The following is a 26,574-nucleotide window of genomic DNA, read 5'->3' on the forward strand; positions in this document are numbered from 1 at the left end:
TGAGATGAAAATTGTAGGAAAGCACAAATGGGGCCAGCAGTGCTCAGAGAACTTAGATTTCGAGTGTTAATCAAAGACACCCTCTGGCTTTTTTATTTTTGACTTTTCATTTTAAAAATCTCTGGCATTTTAACACAAATTTAAACCCAAGATTTCCCCAAGTAAACAATTCCCTTTATTATTTGATTATTTTGGAAATAATAAAATCAGAGATAACCACTTTAAAAAATATATATATATCCATTTTTTAGGATTCATTGTTAAAATGTTAATAAGGAAGACATGAGAACAGCTGGAAGGGTAAACAAAATGAAAATTCTGCTCACCTTGTCCTCCTAAAATCCCTGTTGATTTCACAACCATCTCAAGCTTTTTGTCCCACGTAAATGTTCGAATATAATCTGTTGCAGGGGACAGTATTACCAAAAGCTATGTTAATAGATATAAACAAATGACAACAGTAACTACTATTACTTCTATAATAGTTAACATTTCCTGAGTGCTGACAATATGCCAGGTGCTCTCCTAAGGGCTTTCACCATAGGCATCCATTTAATCCTCACAGGGTTTCATTTATAAGTGACTTTTTGAACATATTTTTGCTAAATATGATAAAAATAGGAATGAGGAAACTGAATGGAAGGTACTAGAATTAAATAATGATTATTTTTTAGTTTTTAAGTGAAGTTGGTGAAAATATTCTATACTAGTAATTGAAAATATTCAACTACTAGACCAGGTTCAGTATAATCTTCAAATTTAATCCAGTTTTTAATCATGAACTCTAAGTAAGGTATGCTTCTTGACTTACCTATAATTCCAACTACCAGCTCATTGCTGGTATCATCTCGCCCAACCAGCAAAGAATAATCTATAATGAGGTGGCTAGAAAGAAAGTGAGAGTCGCTACGGATCGAGGCTCTCAGCACAGCCTTGGAATGAGAACGGATATACAGAGGGTTGTCACGAACCATCTTTAAGAGATTTTCATCCAGCAGGACTACATCACAACTCTCTTTCCCGGTATCAGTTTTCACATTTCTATTTCTAAGTGAACCCTTCAAATCGAAAACCTACCAGAAAGAAAATTCTCTGTCATTCACATGAGAGTTGCTAAAAATGATTAATTAATATAATTAAATCGAAAGAGGCAGAAAGATTCCTTGTAGCCACTATCATTACATATACCTTTAAATTTAATTTAAAAACTTAATCATAACATATGAGTCATAAAATACATGCATTATAATTATATAATACATAAAATACATGTTGATATAACTGTAGTACATGAAATTAACACTTAGGACCTCAATTACTGAAACATTTCAGAGATTCACTGACCCATTTAATCAACTTTAAGAAACATTAACAAGTAACTCCACAAACGTACCTTTGGGTCATATCAAAACTGTGTAATTACTTATGGCAATGTAGAGACAACAGCAATTCTAGGAAGTTTGGGGCAGTAGGAAAACAACACACTCAAAAGTCAGGGAACTTGGGTACTAGACCAGTGTGACCTGAAGTGTATTCCACAGACCAATGCTAGTCAGTTGTGCCTGGCTCATGATAAAGAGCAGGCACCAGAGTGTAAAACAATTCCATCATTAAACACACTCCTAACTTCAGCTTATGTTTTTCTCACAGCAATTCATTTTCAATGACAATAGCAGGGCACTGAATTACATTCTAGCACAAGCTAGTTATGTCACCACAGACTGAAAACAGTTTATGGACAGCACTTTGAAGAGTACTGTTCTAGAATGCAGACCAACCTGAGTGCTAGGAACACCTGTATGACTGCCCTAATGTACTTAATTTCTCTAGGCCTCAGTGCCTTCATCTTTAAAACTGAAATGGTAGGAGATCTGCCTTCTAATTCTATAATTCTGTATTTCTAGAACATTGGACATGTTCAATTTTAGGAGTAGTCTGTATCTTCTTCATTCTTTCCCACAGGGATCGTAAGTCAAAAGTAACTTTGGCCTAAGAACCCAAGTTTAGTATTTACTCTCCAGCACGATGTTATTTTCTGATTTTCTCAATTCAGGAACCAGAAGTGCAAAGGGTTCTAGAACAAAGCTAAATGCTTTGCATAGTCCAGTATCCTCACCTGTCCCATCTTTCTCCCATAAAAAAGGTTTTCCATGACAAGAAGATCTAACTTCTTCTCGGTGTTGTTCTGAGAATTCTTATAACCAATTCTGTAAACTCCAAGAATTTTGGCCAATGCAGTGGGCCTCTAATCAAGAAAAGATGAAAATAAACTTTATCAAAAAGGATTATTTATAATTTAATACCAGTATCTGGATTATCTGTGTAGTATCCAACATGATTTTCTATTAATATGGCAAGTCAGAGAAACCCTTGAATCTTGGAAGCAGGTAAAGCAGCAATGCCAGTAAAAATGTTAGATCCATCACATTCTCCCAAGGGTTAATCCTTTCCCATTTCTCAATTTATGAGTCTTATTATGACATGTAATTTCCCCATTAACATGCAATAAATCATAAATGAACAAAAAAATTCATGTGACTCCTTCATACTCTTACTGGAGTCACTGCTCAATGACAAGTGGCAAATTTGAGCCTCTGGCTTCCTCTCTTTCTACCTAAGGGACCCATTAGCCTCATTTCTCAACACATTACAAATTTCTCAATAAAATTATAAATTATTAAATGTGCAACTACTTTCAACCAGTCTCAACGTTTCTAATTGACTTTTATATATACACTAATTAAATGCAGCTTGCTCGAGATTGAGCCCTCACTGGCAAAGGTAGGGAAGAGAGTTTGAAATCATTGCATTCTATTACACCTAAACAGAATAAAAGAGACCCAGTCATAGGTCCAGTCATCTTACCGCAGAGAAAACTGCCATTGGGACTAACTCTGGGGATGTGAGAAAGCCCTGGAATCTCTAATTATATACCCAGGTTCAGGATTTCTACCTTTTGTTGAACAGCATTTGTAATATAAGTGAAGTAGTGAGGTGCGAAGTCAAGGAAAGACTGGACTTCCAGACGAGGCATTTGCTTCAAAATGAATCTATCATCTAAAAGGCAGAAAGTTCATGTGTTTATTCAATCACAATTATTTACTGAGGGAATCTATAATAAATCATTCCAAAGACCCCAAATGATTTGCTTGCTTCACGTTTTTTAAGGGCTGTTTTCTGATGTCACAGAGAAAAATTTGATCAAAACAGTCTTCAAATAATTGAAGGGCTGGAAGGGCTCCTGAGGATTATAGAATAAAGACCCAACCAGTTTTGACAATATCAGACCTAAATTCATAGCTAGATGATCTACTTTTTATAACTAAAAAGAATTTTATAAACTCTTTTGTTAACGATCCAGTAAGACACAGCTATTATAGTTATTGAGTAACCTCCTTCCTACTGCATTTTCTCAAATAATTTCACTCAGTGGGCATAGAAAATGGAATGTGAAGTACAAATGGCCATGATCTTCTGTAAACCTTCATAGGTTAAGAACTTGGCCTTCCCATTTTCAGGTTAAGTATTTCTACTTTTATCTTTCTCTCATCAGCTCTGAAGTACCTTTTTGACTTTTCTAGAAGTGTTCTGTTACTATTTATATTTGGAGAACTCAGGACTGGAAAGTGTTTGGTAAGGATTTGATCATGTCTGTCTCTACTTATGTACCACATACATGTACATTGTTTCGAATATTTTTATCACATATTCTCAAACAAAAATAAAACAGAAAACTTTGCCAACCAACAGCAGTATCATACTACTTCACTTCAAGTGATTCATAAATTATCTGAGGGAAAAAGATGGATATTACTCAATCGGTAAATGATTACAAAGACTTACCTTCAGTTACATAGAAGGCAGCTCCTGATTTGCCTCCTCGGGCCTGCCAGGGCGACGAGTGGGAAAGAGAACGAATAAAATCTTCCTCACTGCTGCCCAGAATCACTTCACGCATCTTATGAAACTCTCCCGCATAGTAGAGCCGACAGTAAAACTTGGCATTAGCATCAGAAAATTCTATAAATAGAAGTGTTTTTTTTTAAAAAATCTTTATACATCAGAAATCTCTCTTCCTTCTTGCATACTCCCCATCCTCCGACAAATGCAACCATTTACTTTTCTCTATGATAATATTTTTCATGTTAAGGCTACATCCCTATTTATCACAATACTGCTCAAGGTGATCCTGAGGATTAAAGAGCACCTTATGACCCCTTATGCATGTAGAGAAAAATCAGACATTAAATAAGATCCATTTCTAATTGTATACTGGTTACTGCATTTTCATCATTGTATTTTCACATATGTTTTACTGAACATTATATTATTCTGGATGATAAATTTTTGGCACCCACATACACACACACAATTCTAGATGCCTTGGCAAGGTGCTGTGGTTCTAGATAATACAGTAAGTAATCATTTAAACATTAGAAATTAAATCACATTGTAATTCATAACTATATAGTTTCAAGTAAATTTATGAATTAATCACATTGTATTTCTTTGTAAATTGATATTTACTTATATGAACTAAATATAAATTAAATAAGCCTTATGCCAGTACACAGACTTACTACTCATTTCAAGAAAAAGGATTATCAAGTATGAAGCTAGAAGCCTCAAATAATAGAGTTTTTGCTCAAAGTCCCTGTTCCCAAACCAACAATATTTTATCTCATACGTACGAAGCTCCACATGAGGATTTGTAAGTTGCTTCTTTTGTGTATCTCCTCCATCCACTTCATCTAAAAGTTTTAATATCATTAGTAAAGCCAAGGTTTTACTCATCAGTTCATTTTGTCTCTTCTTTTTTCTCTGATATAACAATAAAAACTAATAAGTCAACTCTTGCTATCCAGTCAAGTCACTCTCAAGCAAACATTAGGTATACGATGAAACTGTATACTATTACAATGAAATGTAGGAACCTTTTGAAAGATCAATTTGTTGATTAAAAACAAAGAACTCAGGTTGAAGAATAATTTTTCTCATATTTAAGTGAATCCTATGATAGCAATATACTAACTCAACTTTTACATCCAGTTTATGACCAGCTTTTCCATGTGTAATACCTCCCTCACAATATGAGATGCTCTATCATATACAAAGATAAACATAATATATAAAATATACTAGTGTCTACTTCAGAGCCATTTTTTATATTTGATTTGTCCAGCAAACCTACTATCCACTCTATTACTACAGATTTAGAATACATTTTAATATCTAAAAGAATAAGCCATCCTCTGAGTTTCACATTTCAAAGTTATTTTTTTCCAAAGCACCAGTGCCTTCCAAGGATCACAGACCAATAGCAGCCTATAGAATAGTAAATTAATTAATAATGAAAACTTATGCACTACTAATTCATGATCTACCCCAGGAACACAACTATTTCTGTAAAGAGTCAGGGGGTAAATATTTTACTCAGTCATCAGGCACAACTACTGACCAATACAACGTGAAAGCAGCCAGACAGTAAGCGAATGGATCTGTGTGCCTGTATCCCGATACAATTTTATTTACAGAAACAGGTCATCAGTGTTTGCTGAAACCTGACTAGCCTCATACTCAAACACAATCAAGTAGACATATTTTTTAAACACCAAAATGAAGATGGACATTAACAGCCTGAACCTCACAGAGAATGGAAAAGAAAACATCTGAGGGAGTAGAACAGTGAAAATATTTTGAATGTATACTGTGATTTACATGGTGAAACAGATGTTTTACATGTGTTACATCAGTTAGTCCTCAGTACACCTCGGAAAAAATTGCTTCTGCCACTTTACAGATATGGAAACTACGGATCTGTGATTCTACCACACAGTAAGTGACAGCAATGGCATCCAAAATAAGCTGGACTCTCCAAGCACTGCACTTTTTTTCCCCACTCTACACACTGAGGTGTGAGAAGAGGGGATGCCCTGGTTTCAGAAGTTAAGAATTATCTGCTTAAGGATTTAAGGAACATAAGCAACTAAAATAAGTAAATGAAAGCCTAGGAGTACATATGGTCTCCTTTCACACACCTTGAGGCTCAATGCCTTGATTCTCGGTCCCCTCCTTGCCCGTCTGCCCAACCTGGTAGTAAGCACTATCTGCTCCACGTAAGGTCTCTCTCTTCTGGGAAGAGAGATCAGGGCTTCTCCCTGCTGTCCCTCGGAAGAAGGACAACATTCCAGAAGCCTTTTTGGCTAAAAATAAGAGGTGACATATTAAGTACAGGTCACTGCAAGTGGAAAAATCAAACTTTTCAACTCATTCTTTGGTTAGCAGTAACCATTATATGAGGGTAAGAAATATGAGTAATACTGATACTTTCATTTATACAAATTATTAACCCACACGTTTTATTTATTGCACGTGGGGGCTAGTCAAGCACTCTTACCAAAATCATAGAAGAGCAGTGTAATGTTCAGACAGCTAAAAATCAAAATGTGAAAAGTTCTATATAAAGTCTGCAAAAATATCTTTCCAAGGCAGTCAGAATATCTTAAGCAACATGATTAAGGGCTGAGGTCTTGCAGTACTGCAATACAGTTAATTAATTAAGCTAATATAACACAATATTAAGCTATAAGTATTCAGAGTTAAAGGTAGTATCTTTACATTTTTGTACTTACATCTTAAAACATCAAAATATAAGATTTTGTGTCTAGTGTTGAGAAAATAGTTTAAGATGGCCAAAAATACTACTAAAGCTTTCTCTCTACTTTCATTCTTAGTTTTGATCCTAATATATATGATCTATGTATGATCTGTGAGCTTAGTATATATAATTCTAGTCTTGTACATTTAGCATTAACAAAATGTAGAAATGCCATCTATAAAACATCAATCATAAAATGCTTAGTTAGGACTGGCAGACATCAGCATGGCCTCTTTAATATCCAATCCCACCTTGTTCCCTTCTAAAAGAACTCCAAATTTTGGGGGGGCAGCAACGTTTAGAACTTAAGCATGAATCATGCTCTGTATAAGCCAACCAGGACAGTGTTGCTCACTACCCTCCCAGTCTCCTTTGCAGGGAGGGGTGGCCATGAGATCTATTCTAACCAATGAGACTGAAGAGAGGCTTTCCCTATAAAAGTGAACAGCAATAGTTTATACTTCTTTCTTTCTGCCTCAAATGTATACAGAAATGGAACATCTTGGCCGTGAGGAAAACATAAGACAATCATAGAGAAACTATCCTGTATTGTCATAACAATACCAACTAACTGAATCAATGTCAGCAATTGCCTGCCTCTAGACATTGCTATTTTAGAAAAAGTCTATACCATCATTTGTTTAAGCCCCAGTGTAGTCACTTAAGTTTTCTATTACTTGTAGCGAACACATTCCTAACTGACAAAGTCAGAGACTCCATAATCCTGAACAAGTTCCTTAATCTAAGCCTTAACTTCCTTTCTAAAAAATGTGGTATGTCATATAACTCTCATGTGGTTATTGTGGGCATTAAAGGAGGTAATGCATGAAAGGTTCTTTTTCACAATGTCAACAATACTGTAAAAACTTCTTTTAAGAAGTTGCTCTTAGGTTGTACATTTTAAACTGAGAGCTCTAGGAAGACATATTCTGCTTCTTTTTGCAGAAACCTATGAGTATCTAGGAGTTTCAAATTCAGTAATAACTTAAGGTTAGAATCAAAGAAAAGCAAAATACACATAAGAGTATATATAAAATTTTTCAAAGCATATTCTATTTCAAAGACCAGAAGTAATAAATTTTTGCCAGATGGCATTTCTTATTTAATAGGTTTTCTTCTCCAGAGCACAATCAAAAATAAAACTACTAATAACTACTACTCCATTTGTAATCTTACTTGGCTGTGGTTCTGTTTCTACTGCACGGTTTGTCTGTCCTCCACTGATCTCAGGTAATCTTATAGGACTGCTACTCTTTGGTCTGCTGTCTAAAATACTAAAATGAAGAACAAAGGAAAAGTTAGTTTAATACTAGTCAGACAGAAATTAGGAAGTACTCTTGATTCCTACACTAATCTACTCCCCACATGACCCCAACCACAATATGAGAAAACGGATTCATAATTTATATTAAAAAAAGTCACAACATGGAAGAGAGTCTTGAAATGTCTACTGAATTTAAGAAGAAGAAAGCAAAGTGTGATAATTATAAAAGTGTATGGAAAATACATGAAAGCAGAGGCTTTTATAGTATTTTCCCCAAGCCCACTAGAGCTATATTGGCACCTATAAGTCAAACAATTTCAGAAAACAATCAATTTCACATTTCTGATGTTAGTTACCACAGTAACATATAATTCAGATCAAATTTTATCATGTTAGTAAAGTTAAAAAACCTATTTCAGTAAGAATCAAAATAATGAGCCTATGACAATTTCTGTCTAAACTTCTAAAATACTAAACACACTAAAGAACTGGGTTTGGGGGTTTTGTGTTGTTCTTAACTATTAGGATCTTTAGTTAGTATGGAAAATTCACAAATACTTTAAATCACAAAGGTAATAAGCCATAGCTAATTTCCTAATGTTACTATTTTTTGAAGGAAAACAATAAAAAGTTAATGAATCTACAATATACATTGAACTTCTACGGCAATTCTCAGAAAACAGTATCCAAAGGGACTGATACAGCTTTTTGCTATATGTGAATTTTGTTCTATCAATTACTGACTAAAATATGACCACCACTGTCAATATCCTAATTACTTTTCATACTGATAATATGCTATGATAAAACCGAAGTATAAGTATTTCAAAAGTGATGATACAGCTAAATTAAAAGAAATTCTACTCAATCACAATTCACCTGTTCACTGGAGGCCCTTCTTCCACACTGTTCCGCAGAGTTACTTTGGATAATTCCTCTAAGGCATTTCGGTATTCTTTACAGCTAAAGGCAGAAATAGGTTGAAAAATGTTACAATAAGCTCTTCTTTTAAAATAAATCAAATGCTTAAGGATAAGCTTTGCATTATAGAAATACAGTCATTTTAAGTGTTCAGAATTAAACACATTTGAGTTGAACCAACAGAAGTTATCAAGAAGATTCAAGAAAAAGGTCATCCTCACAGAGAATACAAAATACGATCTGACAAACCAACGAGTATCAATATCCTAGGCAATGACTGTGAAAGCCTATATACTAACATTAAGATAAAATATCTTCAGGGGTTGAACAGGTAATTTAAAAGTATGAAACTTCAGGTTTAGTATAACAGAAAAAGAACTTGAGAATTCTTTTTTACTTACAGGTACTGAACTGTAAGGAAAAAAAATTTTTAATGTTCCATTGGCAAAAAAAAAAAAAAAATCAACTCTTGGACTAGCAGTCTGTGAGCCCTGATCTAGACAAATCAGATGTCAGAGAACAAGAGGAGCCCAGCAGAGTATATTACTTTCCCAAGACATTAAAAAAAGGTAACCTCTACTAGAATACTTACTTCCTAATAGTACAAAAAAAATTTTTTATTTGTCTTGCTTTGCTATCTTTCTTACCTACTCATGTAGTATGACTAAGCAATAGAGTGAAAAGAAATACTACCTTAATAATGGCCAAAAGCAAAGACAAAAAATTTATCACATGAAATCTTCTAAAGGAAAAAAATTTCTCATTATACAGTGAACTCTAAACTCCATAAATGCTGAGGAATATAAATCTACATTGTTCACTCCTGTATATCAAATACCAAGTATACCACATATTGTAGACATTTAAAGATTCTTTAAATAAGTAAACTACTTGCAACTAACATATAAAAAGAAAAATTTTAATTTAAATGCCTTCCAAAAGAAAAAATATTTTAAAAAATTAAACATCTTAGATTCTACTTAAACTAAGTTCTAGCACTGCCAAGATATGGTAAAAATTAAAAAGCTCTGTTCTTGTAGACATAATATAAAAATATTTGAAAAGAAGGATGCTTCTTTAAGACACATGATAACTTGTGTGTGTAAGTGGATTAAGGCATAAGAATGGCATTATTCTAAGTCAAAAAACTTTACCTGCTACGTTTAGGAAGGAAATTAAGAGTAAAAAAAAAGATACTCAGATGATAGAAGGCAGATATGTTCCAAATATTATGTAAGTGAATGGAAGGAAGGGGTACAATGAATGCAGAGCATAATACTGAGATACATAATTACAGGATACAAGGATTAGTAAAAAAAAATGTGCCTAATCAACTTAGTTATTAGAACTTGCATAAGAATCATCCTGTAATTATTTGGGTAAGAATACTTATAATTATTGGGTAAGAAAAAATAAGAGAACAAGGTATTATACCCAAAGAATATATATATTTGCTTATACTTAATCATTTTGCTTTACTCTGTGTAAAGGTCTCAACAACAAGGCAGTTACATAAAATATAAAGATATAAGCATAGGTGAAAAAGTCCCATGAAGAATACCTGAGAGCAAAAGCGATGATGGAGCTGGGTTCCTTCTCACAGACTGCAATGGGCACCCGTTCATGTTCATACATTAAGTAGTGTTTATCTGGATCGCTGTTCAAAAATTTTAAATACATAAATGAATAAGAACAAAATTAGCAGAAAGTGCAAACAACTGACATATCACAAGCAAATCTCAATTTTAAATTAACAAATGCACAATTATAAGAATATAATTAAGCCAAAATGTACACAGAACTTGAACCAAACAGCCAAGGAAAACATATTAACAAGTTTTTGAAGGCAATTGAAAATTATCAGAATTAGCTTTCAGATCAGAAGGTTTGGAATTGTCACTCAAAACAAGGCTTTCCACAGTGCTAAGACTTTAAACCATATTCATCTCAAACAGGATTTACAATGAACAGCAGAAGTATAAAAGATTGTTGTTCTACTATAAGCTTGAAAGGAAATTCTAGGAACTGTGGAAATGTACTACTAGTCCAACAAGAAGTAGCATAGCACAGCTACTCTCCTATTATCACATGGAAGCTCAACAGTGTTGAGTTTTAACCCAAACTTTGTTCTCTCAGTTTCCATTCATTTGTGGAACAGCAATTTATTAAATACCTAAGATGCCAGAGACATAATATTAACAAAAAACTACTAAGCACCTAACATGTGCAAGATGTTAGCAATACAGTGGTGAAAAAGACAGGCATGGTATAAAGTACAGCGGGGTAAAGAAACAAATAATCCTACAAATAAATATAATCACCTTCTGTGACAAGTGCCATAAGAGAATCATGAGAGGATATAACAAGAGAACTAATCTGGTTGGGGCAGGGAGCTAACAAAGTTTTCCTTAGAAAGAATGCAAAGCAGTTAATGATGAAGCAAGTGAGGGCATGTGCAAAGGTGCTGAAACAGGAGGGACCATAAACCAGGCAAGATACTAAGATACTCAAGTATCAGATACTCAGAGAAAACAGGGTTTTACATGCTACTATCATAGAATGTATCACATACTACATATGGTGTGAGTCTAAACTGTCTCCTCCTCAAGACTGTGAGCTCCTGAGAGCAGTGATTTTTCCCTAATTATCTTGTCCTACATCCTGGGGCACTAGAACTGCCTCTCAGTAAGTTTAAATATTGACTGAATAAATAATTCCATAAGTTAGTCAAGAACAAAGGTCCTAGTGACTGTAATGGGGTAGGGGGGGGACTTGATAATATGGGTGAATGTAGTCACCACAATGTTGCTCATGTGAAACCTTCATAAGATTGTATATCAATAATACTTTAATAAAAAATACTAATAATATAAAAAAAGAACAAAGGTCCTTATTAACAAATGTCCAAATGGACACACTTGTACCACTGTATCAAGCATCTGACGGTTCCACAGATCAGCCAATAGAAGAAAAACAAACTCTCACAGCCAGCCTATTTTCTTTCCTACTCATCGAGCCCAGTATAAACGAAACCACATGAAAACTTGTATGGGTCACTGAAACTCATCACCACTGACAGAAAGTACCATGTCCCAATAAATTATTAGGTCAGTAATAGCATCCTCATATATATAAGCAATTATTTTCAGAAACACTAAACATAAGCATTAAGCAACATTAGTTAATGCTTTTTTTCCCATCCTCATCTACTATATAATAAGGATTACGTATTCTCCAAATTACATTACACCAAAAGATATCTTTTACCATGATGAAGTGTAATTTAGGATTGAGAAATATATATACACAGTTAAATAAACATATTTAAATATGTAGAGAATAAATCTACATAGAGATTTTTTTTAATTAAGTGAAAATAAAATCACCCAACAGCCACTGGTTTTTATAATACTTACAAAGGAAATGGAATAGGGTTATAGCTATTTCCTGGAAGCAAATTTGCAAAGATGGCTTTCATGGTTGATTTCTCCTTCACCTGACTGTCTGTGGATCCCAGTAAATGTCCATCAAAAACATCTAGGATGAAAAATATTCTACATATATGTTAATATTCAGGAAGAGCAAAAATATATATATATATATATATAAAGTATCAACTTTATTTCTTATCCTTTTTGGACACAGACATGCATAAGTACCAATTATGGTATTAAATTTCTGATCTAAAAATGACCCATGGGATGAAACATGAAACAATAGTGAAGCATACACAGCACTGACTCCAACAGGCACACTGTTTGATATTTTACCCTCTCTGAAATTGAGATCATGCTACAATTGACAGTTCACCATCACAGGGGCCAGGCAGCAGCCATTATGTAGTTACTGCCTGAACACACATGAACTTAGTCACAGCTACTCATGTTGTCACTTCACCTGAATTGTTTGCACCAGAGCTATTACATTTGAGTTGAATTGTAATTAACAAGTTTTCCCAAAGTTCACATTACAATTTAGTGACTACTTAAGCAGCAAGAACAGAGAGAAGCAAGGCATAATTTTGCTGTTAATGAAGCAAATATTGGAGAAAGGACTGCAATTTCTCTTATTTTCTTATAAGGAAATAATGTGTTTCATGGGATTTAAGAAAGTAATGAGACCCCAGAAAGTAGATGAAGCTGAATAACATTCTGTTACTGAGAAATTTATCTGTCAAGTAGAACTGACGAAGTGAATATGATAAAAAGTTATAACTAAAACAACATTTTTAATAAGCATAATATTTAAAATTCTAAGGGATAAGAAAGCATTTTGTCAAAGTATTCACAGCATTTGTCTTCTTTGCACCTGAGGTATAGTAAACTGACTTAAACTGTACCTTCAGAACTGCTGGCTGTATCAAGCTCAGGGGGCCCTCCCACCGCCTGCTCAGGCATGCCCTCAGGTGGAGTAGGCAACTGCAGATGAGTCGAACTCGTGGAGCTCTGACTGGACAGGGTCGTTAAGAAGCGGTCCTCTGAAGAAAAACAAACTTAAAGGCATCATTTAAAAACCGTTAAGTTCATTTCTACCTAAGAGCAATGTTTTTAAAAAGCCACTTCATATTTATACCGCTTAAGTCAAAGAATGTTAGCTTCCTGAAAATTATATAGGCCATTTTGGTGCACATTCCAGAAATGGATACAAAAACCCAAACAGGTTATATATGACTTGACTACAATCAATTCTCAGGGACAGCAATGTGACTGGCAACCAAGCCTGCCTCCTACCCAATACTCTTTCCACTAGACCATAATGGCTACCTAAATAGTAGTTCATTCAATTTAATAGGGAATAAAATTGGGATACCATTGGGGGGAAAAAATCACATGCTCATTCTTGGAGGGAAAATTCACTTAATTATAATAGAGAAATGCCAAGAATTATGAGATAAGCTCTTTTCTACAAAGACAGTCTAAGTAAATTTCCCTACAAATTTTCTAAGACAGCACCAAGTCATTCCAAGAAATACTGTGAAAGATAGCTTAAGTGTAGAAAACATTTTAGTGACATAAAAATATAAACTTCCTAAGATTTTTGCAGTGAAACCTGGGAGCTGACTTTGGAATAAGCAAAAGAAAAATTCTATTTCCTTTTTTCTGTTTGTTCTTCCCCTAGCAACAGTCTTCTCTGTATATCATGTGTTTCTAATATTAACTTATCTTCTTCAATATACTTTATAATAATCTGAAATTAATGGTGCTACAGTGCTCTGCTGGAAGCAGGTGAAAAGTTTATGAATAATTGTAACAGAAAAAAATTCTCAAAGTTAACAGTTAAAAACAAGTTATACACTAAGAAATTCCTTTAAATCCAATGGCAAATGATCCCCAGACTCAAGGACCAAACCTTTTTCTCCATTTTGAAGTCCTGGAGAAACATTCCGTGGAGCCGTATCCATTGCACTTATCTGTAGGGAAGTAAATACTTTGTAAGAAAACATTAAAATCACATTAAAAAAAATTTTAACCCAGGAGATCTTAAAATTTTGGTCTCAGGACCCCTTATCCTCTTAAGAATTATTAAGACACTCAGATAGCTTTTGTTCATGTGGGTTATATCTTCTAATTTTTACCTTATTAAAAATTAAAAAAGAAAATTTTAGAATTTGCATTTATTGACTCATTTAAAAGATAATAAGCCCATTACATGTTAACATAAATAACATTTTTAAATTAAAAAATAGCTATTTTACCAAAAACTAAATGGTGAAAGAGTAGGATTGTCTTAAATCTTTACAAATACTTTAATGTCTAGTTTAATAGAAGACAGCTAAATTCATCTCTGGCCTCTGCATCTAATCTGCTGAGCTATATAATTTTGATTAAATAACATTTTTAAATTAAAAAATAGCTATTTTACCAAAAACTAAATGGTGAAAGAGTAGCATTGTCTTAAATCTTTACAAATACTTTAATGTCTAGTTTAATAGAAGACAGCTAAATTCATCTCTGGCTTCTGCATCTAATCTGCTGAGCTATATAATTTTGATTGAATAGTACCAAGAAAATCTAGCCTCACACAGGTATGTAGTTGAAAAAGGGAAATCTTACAGAGCCTTTGAAAGAGACATGGACCCTGAGGCATCCTTGAACCACATTTTGAGAATATTACTCTAAACAGTAGCTCACTTCTTAGTATTAAAACATCTAGGAAATACTTTTGACTGATTACTCACTAAGCCTAGTAATCTTGTATTATTATCCACTGGATTTCCAGAAGCCCCATTATTCACAGATAAAATATATGACCATAAGCCCCATGTAATGATTTGATTACAAAATACATGGCTACTCAGAACGTTCTGAGATTTGTTCACCATACTAGATACACATTCCTGGCGATCCCATATATAAAATCACCCACCACCACCTACTCCCTTGGCAACAATGTCCATCTCCCTTATTTTGATCTTCATAGATTCTTTTTAGTCGTCTCCTCATCAGACAAATATTCCATGGGAACCATGGCCTTTGTTCCTAACTGTAAGTCTTTTACTTAGAATGAATACTAACATAAAATCTAATAAAAATTAAGCCCAGAAGTACTCAAGAACTACCTGTCAAATGAATGAAATAAAAGTGTTATAGGAGAGAGGTGGAGCCAAGATGGCGGCATGAGTAGAGCAGCGGAAATCTTCTCCCAAAACCATATATATTTTTGAAAATACAATAAACACAACTATCCCTAAAAGAGAGAACAGAAGATACAGGACAACAACCAGGCTACATCTACACCTGCGAGAACCCAGTGCTTCGCGAGGGGGTAAGATCTAAGCCGCGGCCTGGCAGCACCTGAGCGCCCCTCACCCCAGCTCCTGGCAGGAGGAGAGGAGTCAGACTGGGGAGGGAGAGGGAGCCCAGTAATGCTAAACGCCCAGCCCTAGCCATCCACACAGAAGTGCAGACACATGGTGCGTGGTGTGCTGGATACTAGGGACACAGGACAGTAAAACCTGCTAGTGGGTCCCCGCAGCTGGTGCCCCTGGGACAAAGAAAAGCGAGCGCTTTTTGAAAGACTTAAAGGGACAGGGACCCCACAGCTGGACAGAAATGTCCCGGGACACTTAGCCCAGTAGCTGGGAATTCCGGGGAACTCCGGGTACCCTAAACCCCTGGGCAGCAGCACAGCTCGGAGGCCCCTCACGGAGATAAACACCCTCCTGCCCATTTCCCCTCTGAAGCCACTCTGCCATAGTGGAGCAGCAGCCTGAGGCCAGCCACACCCAGAGCAGCAGGGCAGCTTCTTTCACAGCAGCCAGGCAAGAATTAGAAACCCCATCTGCACACAGCTGCCCAGCACAAGCCACTAGTGGGTCGCTGTTCTCCCAGGAGAGGAAGGCCACAAACCAGCAAGAAGGGACGTCCTCCCAGCCAACACACGCACCAACTTCCCACAACTACCTCTATCGCCATGAAAAGGCAGAAGAATTTGACACAGACCAGACTAACCCAGACATTTTCTCCTGAGGAGTCTGGGGAGATAGACCTAACCAATCTCCCTTAAAAAGAATTCAAAATAAAGGTCATAACCATGCTGATGGAGCTGCAGAGAAATATGCAAGAGCTAAGGGATGATGTACGGAAGGAGATTACAGAAATGAAACAATCTCTGGAAGGATTTATAAGCAGAATGGATGAGATGCAAGAGGCCATTAATGGAATAGAAACCAGAGAACAGGAATGCAGAGAAGCTGACGTAGAGAGAGATAAAAGGATCTCCAGGAATGAATCAATATTAAGAGAATGGTGTGACCAATCCAAACGGAACAATATTCGCATTATAGGGGTACCAGAAGAAGAGAGAGAAAAAGGGATAGAAAGTGTATTTGAAGAAATAATTGCTGAAAACTTCCCCAAAATGGGGGAGGAAATAATCATTCAGACCACAGAAGAACACAGAACTCCCAACAGAAGGAACCCAAGGAGGATAACACCAAGACACATAATAATTAAAATGGCAGAGATCAAGGACAAGGACAGAGTTTTAAAGGCAGCTACAGAGAGGAAAAAGGTCACCTACAAAGGAAAACCCATCAGGCTATCATCTGATTTCTGAACAGAAACCTTACAGGCCAGAAGAAAATGGCATGATATATTTAATGCAATGAAACAGAAGGGCCTTAAACCAAGAATACTGTATCCAGCAGGATTATCATTTAAATATGAAGGAGGGATTAAACAATTCCCAGACAAGCAAAAGTTGAGGGAATGTGCCTCCTACAAACCACCTCTACAGAGTATTAGAGGGACTGCTCTAGATGGGAGCACTCCTAAGGCTAAACAGATGTCACCAGAGAAAATAAAATCACAGCAAAGAAAGCAGACCAACCAAATACTAACTAACAGCAAAAAATAAAATCAACTACACACAAAAGCAGTTAAAGGAAACACAAAAGAGCACAGAATAAAACACCCAACATATAAAGAATGTAGGAGGAGGAAAAAGAAGGGAGAGAAATAAAGAATCACCAGACAGTGTCTATAATAGCTCAATAACCGAGTTAAGTTAGGCAGTAAGATACTAAAGAAGCTAACCTTGAACCTTTGGTAACCACGAATCTCAAGCCTGCAGTGGCAATAAGTACATATCTTTCAATAATCACCCTAAATGTAAATGGACTGAATGCACCAATCAAAAGACACAGAGTAATAAAATGGATAAAAAAGCAAGACCCATCTATATGCTGCTTACAAGAGACCCACCTCAAACCCAAAGACATGCACAGACTAAAAGTCAAGGACTGGAAAAAGATATTCCATGCAAACAACAGAGAGAAAAAGGCAGGTGTTGCAGTACTAGTATCAGACAAAATAGACTTCAAAACAAAGTAACAAGAGATAAAGAAGGACATTACATAATGATAAAGGGCTCAGTCCAACAAGAGGATATAACCATTCTAAATATATATGCACCCAACACAGGAGCACCAGCATATGTGAAACAAATACTAACAGAACTAAAGGAGGAAACAGAAAGCAATGCATTCATTTTAGGAGACTTCAACACACCTCTCATTCCAAAGGATAGATCCACCAGACAGAAAATAAGTAAGGACACAGAGGCACTGAACAACACACTAGAACAGATGGACCTAACAGACATCTATAGAACTCTACATTCAAAAGCAACCGCATACACATTCTTCTCAAGTGCACATGGAACATTCTCCGGAATAGACCACATATTAGGCCATAAAAAGAGCCTCAGTAAATTCCAAAAGATTGAAATCCTACCAACCAACTTTTCAGACCACAAAGGTATAAAACTAGAAATAAATTGTACAAAGAAAGCAAAAAGGCTCACAAATACATGGACGCTCAACAACATGCTCCTAAATAATCAATGGAGCAATGACCAAATTAAAATGGAGATCCAGCAATATATGGAAACAAATGACAACAACAACATAAAGCCCAAACTACTGTGGGACGCAGTGAAAGCAATCTTAAGAGGAAAGTATATAGCAATTCAGGCATATTTAAAGAAGGAAAAACAATCCCAAATGAATAGTCTAACGTCACAATTATTGAAATTGGAACAAGAAAAACAAATGAGGCCTAAAATCAGCAGAAGGAGGGACATAAAAAAAGATCAGAGAAGAAATAAATAAAATTGAGAAGACTAAAACAATAGCAAAAATCAATGAAACCAAGAGCTGGTTCTTTGAGAAAATAAACAAAATAGATAACCCTCTAGCCAGACTTATTAAGAAAAAAAAAGAATCAACACACATCAACAGAATCAGAAATGAGAAAGGAAACATCAGGATGGACCCCACAGAATACAAAGAATTATTAGAGGATACTATGAAAACCTATATGCTAAAAAGCTAGAATACCTAGAAGAAATGGACAACTTCCTAGAAAAATACAACCTTCCAAGACTGACCAAGGAACAAACACAAAATCTAAACAAACCAATTACCAGCAAAGAAATTGAAGTGGTAATCAAAAAACTACCCAGGAACAAAACCCCTGGGCTAGATGGATTTACTCCGGAATTTTATCAGACATCCAGAGAAGACATAATACCCATTCTCCTTAAAGTTTTCCAAAAAATAGAAGAAGAGGGAATACTCCCAAACTCATTCTATGAAGCCAACATTACCCTAATACCAAAACCAGGCAAAGACCCCACCAAAAAAGAAAACTACAGACCAATATCCCTGATGAACATAGATGCAAAAATACTCAACAAAATATTAGCAAACCTAATTCAAAAATACACCAAAAGGATCGTACACCATGACCAAGTGGGATTCATCCCAGGAATGCAAGGATGGTACAACATTCGAAAATCCATCAACATCATCCACCACATCAACAAAAAGGACAAAAACATGATCATCTCCATAGATGCTGAAAAAGCATTCGACAAAATTCAACATTCATTCATGATAAAAACTCTCAGCAAAATGGGTATAGAGGGCAAGTACCTCAACATAATAAAGGCTATATATGATAAACCCACAGCCAACATCATAGTGAACAGCGAGAAGCTGAAAGCTTTTCCTCTGTGATCGGGAACAAGACAGGGATGCCCACTCACCCCACTGTTATTCAACATAGTACTGGAGGTCCTAGCCATGGCAATTAGACAGAACAAAGAAATACAACCAATCCAAATTGGTAAAGAAGAAGTTAAACTGTCACTATTTGCTGTACATGATACTGTACATAAAAAACCCTAAAGACTCCACTCCAAAACTACTAGAACTGATATCAGAATACAGCAAAGTTGCAGGATACAAAATTAACACACAGAAATCTGTGGCTTTCCTATACACTAACAATAAACTAATAGAAAGAGAAATCAGGAAAAAAATTCCATTCACAATTACATCAAAAAGAATAAAATACCTAGGAATAAACCTAACCAAGGAAGTGAAAGACCTATACCCTGAAAACTATAAGACACTCTTAAGAGAAATTAAAGAGGACACTAGTAAATGGAAACTCATCCCATGCTCTTGGCTAGGAAGAATTAATATCATCAAAATGGCCATCCTGCCCAAAGCAATATACAGATTTGATGTAATCCCTATCAAATTACCAACAACATTCTTCAACAAACTGGAACAAATAGTTCCAAATACCTCAAAGACCCCAAACAGCCAAAGCAAACCAGAGAAGGATGAATGAAGTGGGGGGGATCTTGCTCCCCAACTTCAAGCTCTACTACAAAGCCACAGTAATCAAGACAATTTGGTACCGGCACAAGAACAGAACCATAGACCAATGGAACAGATTAGAGACTCCAGACATTAACCCAAACATATATGGTCAATTAATATACGATAAAGGAGCCATGGACATACAATGGGGAAATGACAGTCTCTTCAACAGATGGTGCTGGCAAAACTGGACAGCTACATGTAAGAGAATGAAACTGGATCACTGTCTAACCCCATACACAAAAGTAAATTCAAAATGGATCAAAGACATGAATGTAAGTCATGAAACCATAAAACTCCTAGGAAAAAACATAGGCAAAAATCTCTTGGACATAAACATGAGCAACTTCTTCATGAACATATCTCCCCAGGCAAGGGAAACAAAAGCAAAAATGGACACGTGGGACTACATCAAGCTGAAAAGCTTCTGTACAGCAAAGGACCCCATCAATAGAACAAAAAGGAACCCTACAGTATGGGAGAATATATTTGAAAATGACAGATCTGATAAAGGCTTGACGTCCAGAATATATAAAGAGCTCACACACCTCAACAAACAAAAAACAAATAACCCAATTAAAAAATGGGCAGAGGAACTGAACAGACAGTTCTCTAAAAAAGAAATACAGATGGCCAACAGACACATGAAAAGATGCTCCACATCGCTAGTCATCAGAGAAATGCAAATTAAAACCACAATGAGATATCACCTCACACCAGTAAGGATTGCCACCATCCAAAAGACAAACAACAACACATGTTGGCGAGGTTGTGGAGAAAGGGGAACCCTCCTACACTGCTGGTGGGAATGTAAATTAGTTCAACCATTGTGGAAAGCAGTATGGAGGTTCCTCAAAATGCTCAAAATAGAAATACCATTTGACCTAGGAATTTCACTTCTACGAATTTACCCTAAGAATGCAGCAGCCTAGTTTGAAAAAGACAGATGCACCCCTATGTTTATCGCAGCACTATTTACAATAGCCAAGAAATGGAAGCAACCTAAGTGTCCATCAGTAGATGAATGGATAAAGAAGATGTGGTACATATACACAATGGAATATTATTCAGCCATAAGAAGAAAACAAATCCTACCATTTGCAACAACGTGGATGGAGCTAGAGGGTATTATACTCAGTGAAATAAGCCAGGTGGAGAAAGACAAGTGTCAAATGATTTCACTCATATGTGGAGCATAAGAATAAAGAAAAACTGAAGGAACAAAACAGCAGCAGAATCATAGAACCCAAGAATGGACTAACAGTCACCAAAGGGAATGGGACGAGGGAGGATGAGTGGGAAGGGAGGGATAAGGGCGGGGAAAAAGAAAGGGGGTATTACGATTAGCATGTATAATTAGCATGTAGTGGGGGGCATGGGGAGGGCTGTGCAACACAGTGAAGACAAGTAGTGATTCTACAGCATCTTACTACGCTGATGGACAGTGACTGTAATGGGGTGGGGGCGGGGGACTTGGTAAAGGGGGAGCCTAGTAAACATAATGTTCTTCATGTAACTGTAGATTAATGATAACAACAACAAAAAAAAATGTTACAGATTTTCAAATCAACTTTCCATTCTGTGTCTACATATTATGTAATTAAAGGCCTATAACAGAGTTTCAAATCAACTGTCAATTCTGTGTCTACATATTATATAATTAAAGGCCTATACCAACTAGCCTTGCAGTTTCTTTAGTGGACAGTGGGAAGGCCACCAGTAGTCTGTGCTATCCATTAACAGCCCTAGACTATTTGGAAAATACAATGTGTAAATCGTCTTCAGAACCTTTACTCTTACTCTCTTCTATACTTTAAGGAAAAGTGATTCCTACACAATTGCTTATGAGAAAAAGAAAGATTTCATTTATATATTACTAAATAACACAGAGTCTAAGGTACTTGGGTTCAACATTCTATGAGAATACCCTTCTACAGATCTTATAGCCATACAAAAAGAAAATAGTCTCCCAAAAGCCCTCATGATATCAGAATAAGTCCTTATAATATTTTGACAGTAATTCATCTGAAATATGGTTCAGTATGGTAGGCAGAATCCTAAGATGGTCCCTAAGCATCCCACCGCTGGTATACGTACACACACCACAGTTATTCAAACACTAACCTATATACTGCTGTGAAGGGATTTTGCAGACAGATTTAAGGTCCCAGATCAGTTAACCTTAAAATAGGGAGATTATCTAGGTAGGCCTGACCTCAGCACATGAGTCCTTTAAATCTCTGTCTAGAGGTCAGAGACATCAATTCAGAGAAGTGAAGCAGAAGAAGGATTCTATGCATTACTGCAGGTTTTGAAGATGGAAGGAGTCACACAGTAAGGAATGTAGGCTGCCTCTAAGAGTTAAGGATAGCCCCTGGTCAACTGCCAACAACAAAATGGAGATCTCAGTTCTACAACCACTAGGAATTAAATTCTGCCAACAGCCTATATGAGCTTGGAAAATGACTCTAAGTCCCAGATAAGGTAACAGCCCTGGCCTAAACCTTAATGTCAGCTACGTAACACTGATCAGAGAACCCAGCCACATCATGTCTGAACCCTGACCCACTGTAAAATGATAAATTTGTAGGCCACTAAGTGTGTTTGGCAATTTATTTTGCAGGCAGAGAAAACTAATAGTTAGGTAAGGATAATTAAATCAATGTGTAGAACTAACCCAGTGCAGAGCCCTTAAAAAAAAACTTCTCACTTAAGCATAGAGATAAAGAACACCCAAAACTGTATAGTAAAATAAATTAGGACTCTGCTATACAGTGCATCCACAACTTCTCCTTTATAGCAGCTACTGTGACCATGATACTGTTCCTAGTGATGCCTATAAACAGTAGCTTTTGATATATGTTCCAAATGAATGAATTATAACATATTTTATTTCAAGCTAAGGTAAAAATTAGTCCAGTTCATGTCTCCTTGAAACCTCACAACTTCAAAATGAAAAACCCTATTTAGTATTATCTGTGTATTAATTATAATATATTAATATATATGTTAAATAAAATAATACACTAATATTTATATAGAAAACTGCCACTTCTAAGTATCTTAAATTAATTATGATATTTATACCAATGGAAGACCCAAGAGAAGACTGCATTTTACTACCTTGCTTTCTTCCCCTTGTCTTAGTCTTCCAGGACTTGGAGGAACTGACGGTCGCTTTCTACCCTTTTCCTGCTGGAAAAGGTCCTGCAACCTGTAATAAAAGGGTGAAGCGGAGACTATGGCTTTGTTTCTAATATCCTGAATAATGTTTACAAATTTTTCTCTTTATAACTCTGAAACCACAAAATTAGATTTTCCTATTTTGACTGAAATAGATATTAAAGTTGTACATAGCTAAGTTTTATCTTCTTTCTAATCAACTAATCAAGAGCTGTCACTGATACATCTATAGTTAGAAAAGAATATGACATAATATAAACAACAAAGGCTTTAGAGACCAACAGACCTGGGCTCAAAACCCAACTCTGATAATTAATAGCTATATAATTTGGGCAAATTCCTTAGTCTCCTAGAGTCATAGTTTTCTCCTCTGTAAAATGGAAACAGTACATACACTGTAGGACTCTTTAAAGCAAATAAAGAGTGAATGTCCATTGAATGGCTTTCTTAGCCTAGCATAATCTAAGTGCTCCAAATATAAATGTTATAATAACCTAAATAAACTTTTAAATAGGCATTAGAGGTAAATATTTCCCTAAATAAAAATTTAATAAAGGTATAAAATACACATAAGTAAATATATGAAAGTCCTGGCCTAAAAACCAATAATTACTCCATGATGGACAATTCAGTTATAATAGACTCAATAAGCACATAAGTATTTGAAATAGCATTTGAAGGCTGTTCTCATCTTTGCTTTTATCTTTAAAAACTACCTAAAGATTAATATATACATTTTATATGAGGAAGGAGGCAGGTGACAGAAAAATAAAAGCTTCTATAACTTGAGAGTAAAATGAAACATCCATAATTAATAGACATTTAGACTTAAAACATCATGGCACACAGGCGGAGAAAGACAAGTGCCAAATGATTTCCCTCATTTGTGGAGTACAACAATGAAGCAAAACTGAAGGAACAAAATAGCAGCAAACTCAGAGACTCCAAGAAGGGACTAGTGGTTACCAAAGGGGAGACGTGTGGGAGGGTGCATAGGGAGGGAGGCAGAAGGGGATTGAGGGGTATTATGTTTAGTTCACATGGTGTGGGGGATCACAGGGAAAACAGTGTAACACAGAGACGGCAAATAGTGAATTTGTGGCATCTTACTACACTGATGGACAGTGACTGCACTGGGGTATATGTGGGGCCTTGATAATATGGGTAAATATAGTAACGTACCTTAATAAAAAATTTAAAAGAGAAAAAAAACATCATGGCACAGCAAATTTTGCAATAATATTAAAGAAAGACCAGGCTGCAAAGATATACCTGTTATTCCAAGCTTGTAGCACTTCACAGAGGCTTTGTTTCTTGGCAATGAGTGACTCAAAGACTGACTGTAGTTGTTGAGGGGTATCTACCGAGGAAGACATAAGCCTTGCTTGCATCTTCTCAATCCAGTTCTTGAACTCGCCTTCTTCCATCTATAGAAAAAGAAACAACTCCAACAGTAACAGAAATTTCTAATAATTTTAATAGTTAACTTTTGGGTTTCTGTCAAAGAAATTAATTACCTCTTTTTGTGCAAAGATATCTTCCATTTTTTCCTCTCTCGTTTTGCTAAATGTATCGGTTTTTAAAGATGCAAGCCTTTCATCAACAGCAAGATACACCTGTGAAACTCTAACAATAAAACCATAAATATTAAACCCTAGAGAAGGTGGAATTAAATGTTCTAAGCTCCATAAATAGAAAAAAGATGACAGACACAAAACCTTGTTTTATCTAATCTCTAAAAATATAATTTTGCAGAAAAGACATAAAAAAATGTACCTCAAAATTAATAATTGTTATATCTAAGAGGATTTTTTACTTCTTTTTTTAATACTTTTCTGCATTGTCTACATTTCTACATCAGGTATATATAAGATACAATTATCCAAAATATACAAAGAACTCATATGCCTCAACACCCGAAAAACAAACCCAATCAAAAAATGGGAGGAGGATCTGAACAGACACTTCTCCAAAGAAAAAATACAAATGGCCAACAAGCACATGAAATGATTCTACACATCACTAATCATCAGGGAAATGCACATTAAACCACAATGAGATATCACCTCACACCAGTTAGAAGGGCCACTATCCAAAAGACAGAAAACAACAAATGCTGGTGAGGATGCAGCAAAAGGAAACCCTCCTACACTGTTAGTGGGACTGCAAATTGGTGCCACTATTGTGGAAAGCAGTATGGAGGTTGCTCAAAAAACTAAAAAAAGAAAATGCCATTTGACCCATTAATTCCACTCCTAGGAATTTACCCAAAGAAAACAAAATCCCTGATTCAAAAAGGTATATGCATCCCTATGTTTATCACCATACTCTGTGCAATAGTCAAAATATGGAGCAACCTAAGGATCTATCAATAGATGACTGGATAAAGAAAATGTGGTAATGGAATATTACTCAGCCAAAAAGAAAAGAAATCCTGCCATTTGCAACAACACAGATGGAGCTACAGATTATTAGATGAAATAAGCCAGGCAGAGAAAGACAAATACTACATGACTTCACGTATTTGTGGAATATAAAAACAAAGCAAAACAGAGGGAGCAAAACAGCATTAGACTTGTAGACACTAAGAAGTGACTAGTGGTTACCAAGAGAGAGGGGAGTGGGTGCGAGCGGGAGCAAGGGGAGGGGGACTCTTGAACCACTGTGATGTACATTTGATAATGAAAAATAAAAATTAAAAAAGGGGATACAATTAGAAACATACAATTATTTATGTTTTTAAAGAAACCTACATGAACAAATCTGGTATTTTAAAACAGCTAAAGACTACAGACAGCACTAAACAAAGAAAAATGATTAAAGAAACTAAAACTTACTTTTGAAAGAAGTCCTTCAGATCCTGAAGAAGGGACACCTTTAATGGGGCCTGACGTTTAATGAATATTTTGGGGAGTGGAACACATACTTCAAGAAGCCGAATGGGAGAATAACTGAGAGAAGAAAATTTAAGTAATAGAAGAAAAGTGAAAAATGTTTTAGCATCCTGAGAAGAGGTGTATCATTATGGTCAACTAAATCCTATGAAGCATAAAAAAAATTAAGTTTCTATGAAATGGCATTTTAAAACAATTATACTGAAGACAATGTTCAACCATTATAAATATCTTCCCAATTTTGGAAGGATTTTGTTTTTTTGTTTTCACTGTGCTGTGATGTCTTCATTCATCCTCAAGGCTATCCTCATGTGCTTTGTTATGAATGAAAATGACATGGATATAAACCTGTATGAATAAGGAGAGAAGTCCCTTCCTTCCTACAATTAGCTTAGATGCAAGCATTCATCATCTTCCCAACTCCAGAGGATTCTTCATGAGTCTTTATTTCCTTTCCACCTGAGGGTGTGTATTGTCC

At 35.7% G+C, this 26,574-nt stretch overlaps 1 protein-coding gene across 3 annotated transcripts in view; it reads right to left on the reverse strand.

The window, feature by feature from the left end:
* The window catches only part of PIKFYVE (phosphoinositide kinase, FYVE-type zinc finger containing), an 83,102-nt gene that overhangs the window by 3,380 nt on the left and 53,148 nt on the right, over window positions 1-26,574 (reverse strand). For all 3 annotated transcript variants that reach the window (XM_073218211.1, XM_073218212.1, XM_017663264.3), the window contains exons 26-42: window positions 26,040-26,153; window positions 24,720-24,828; window positions 24,475-24,629; window positions 23,143-23,233; window positions 14,193-14,253; window positions 13,183-13,335; window positions 12,260-12,380; window positions 10,405-10,500; window positions 8,802-8,885; window positions 7,835-7,932; window positions 6,039-6,203; window positions 4,692-4,751; window positions 3,844-4,020; window positions 2,954-3,057; window positions 2,117-2,245; window positions 812-1,073; window positions 327-401 (exon numbers count right to left, since the gene is read on the reverse strand). In XM_073218211.1, coding sequence (XP_073074312.1) covers window positions 327-401; window positions 812-1,073; window positions 2,117-2,245; window positions 2,954-3,057; window positions 3,844-4,020; window positions 4,692-4,751; window positions 6,039-6,203; window positions 7,835-7,932; window positions 8,802-8,885; window positions 10,405-10,500; window positions 12,260-12,380; window positions 13,183-13,335; window positions 14,193-14,253; window positions 23,143-23,233; window positions 24,475-24,629; window positions 24,720-24,828; window positions 26,040-26,153 — 2,054 coding nt within the window. The remainder of the gene's footprint in view (window positions 1-326; window positions 402-811; window positions 1,074-2,116; window positions 2,246-2,953; window positions 3,058-3,843; window positions 4,021-4,691; window positions 4,752-6,038; window positions 6,204-7,834; window positions 7,933-8,801; window positions 8,886-10,404; window positions 10,501-12,259; window positions 12,381-13,182; window positions 13,336-14,192; window positions 14,254-23,142; window positions 23,234-24,474; window positions 24,630-24,719; window positions 24,829-26,039; window positions 26,154-26,574) is intronic.

The sequence above is a fragment of the Manis javanica genome, chromosome 12 (genome assembly GCF_040802235.1).
Source record: "Manis javanica isolate MJ-LG chromosome 12, MJ_LKY, whole genome shotgun sequence".
Classification (NCBI taxonomy): Eukaryota; Metazoa; Chordata; class Mammalia; order Pholidota; family Manidae; genus Manis; species Manis javanica.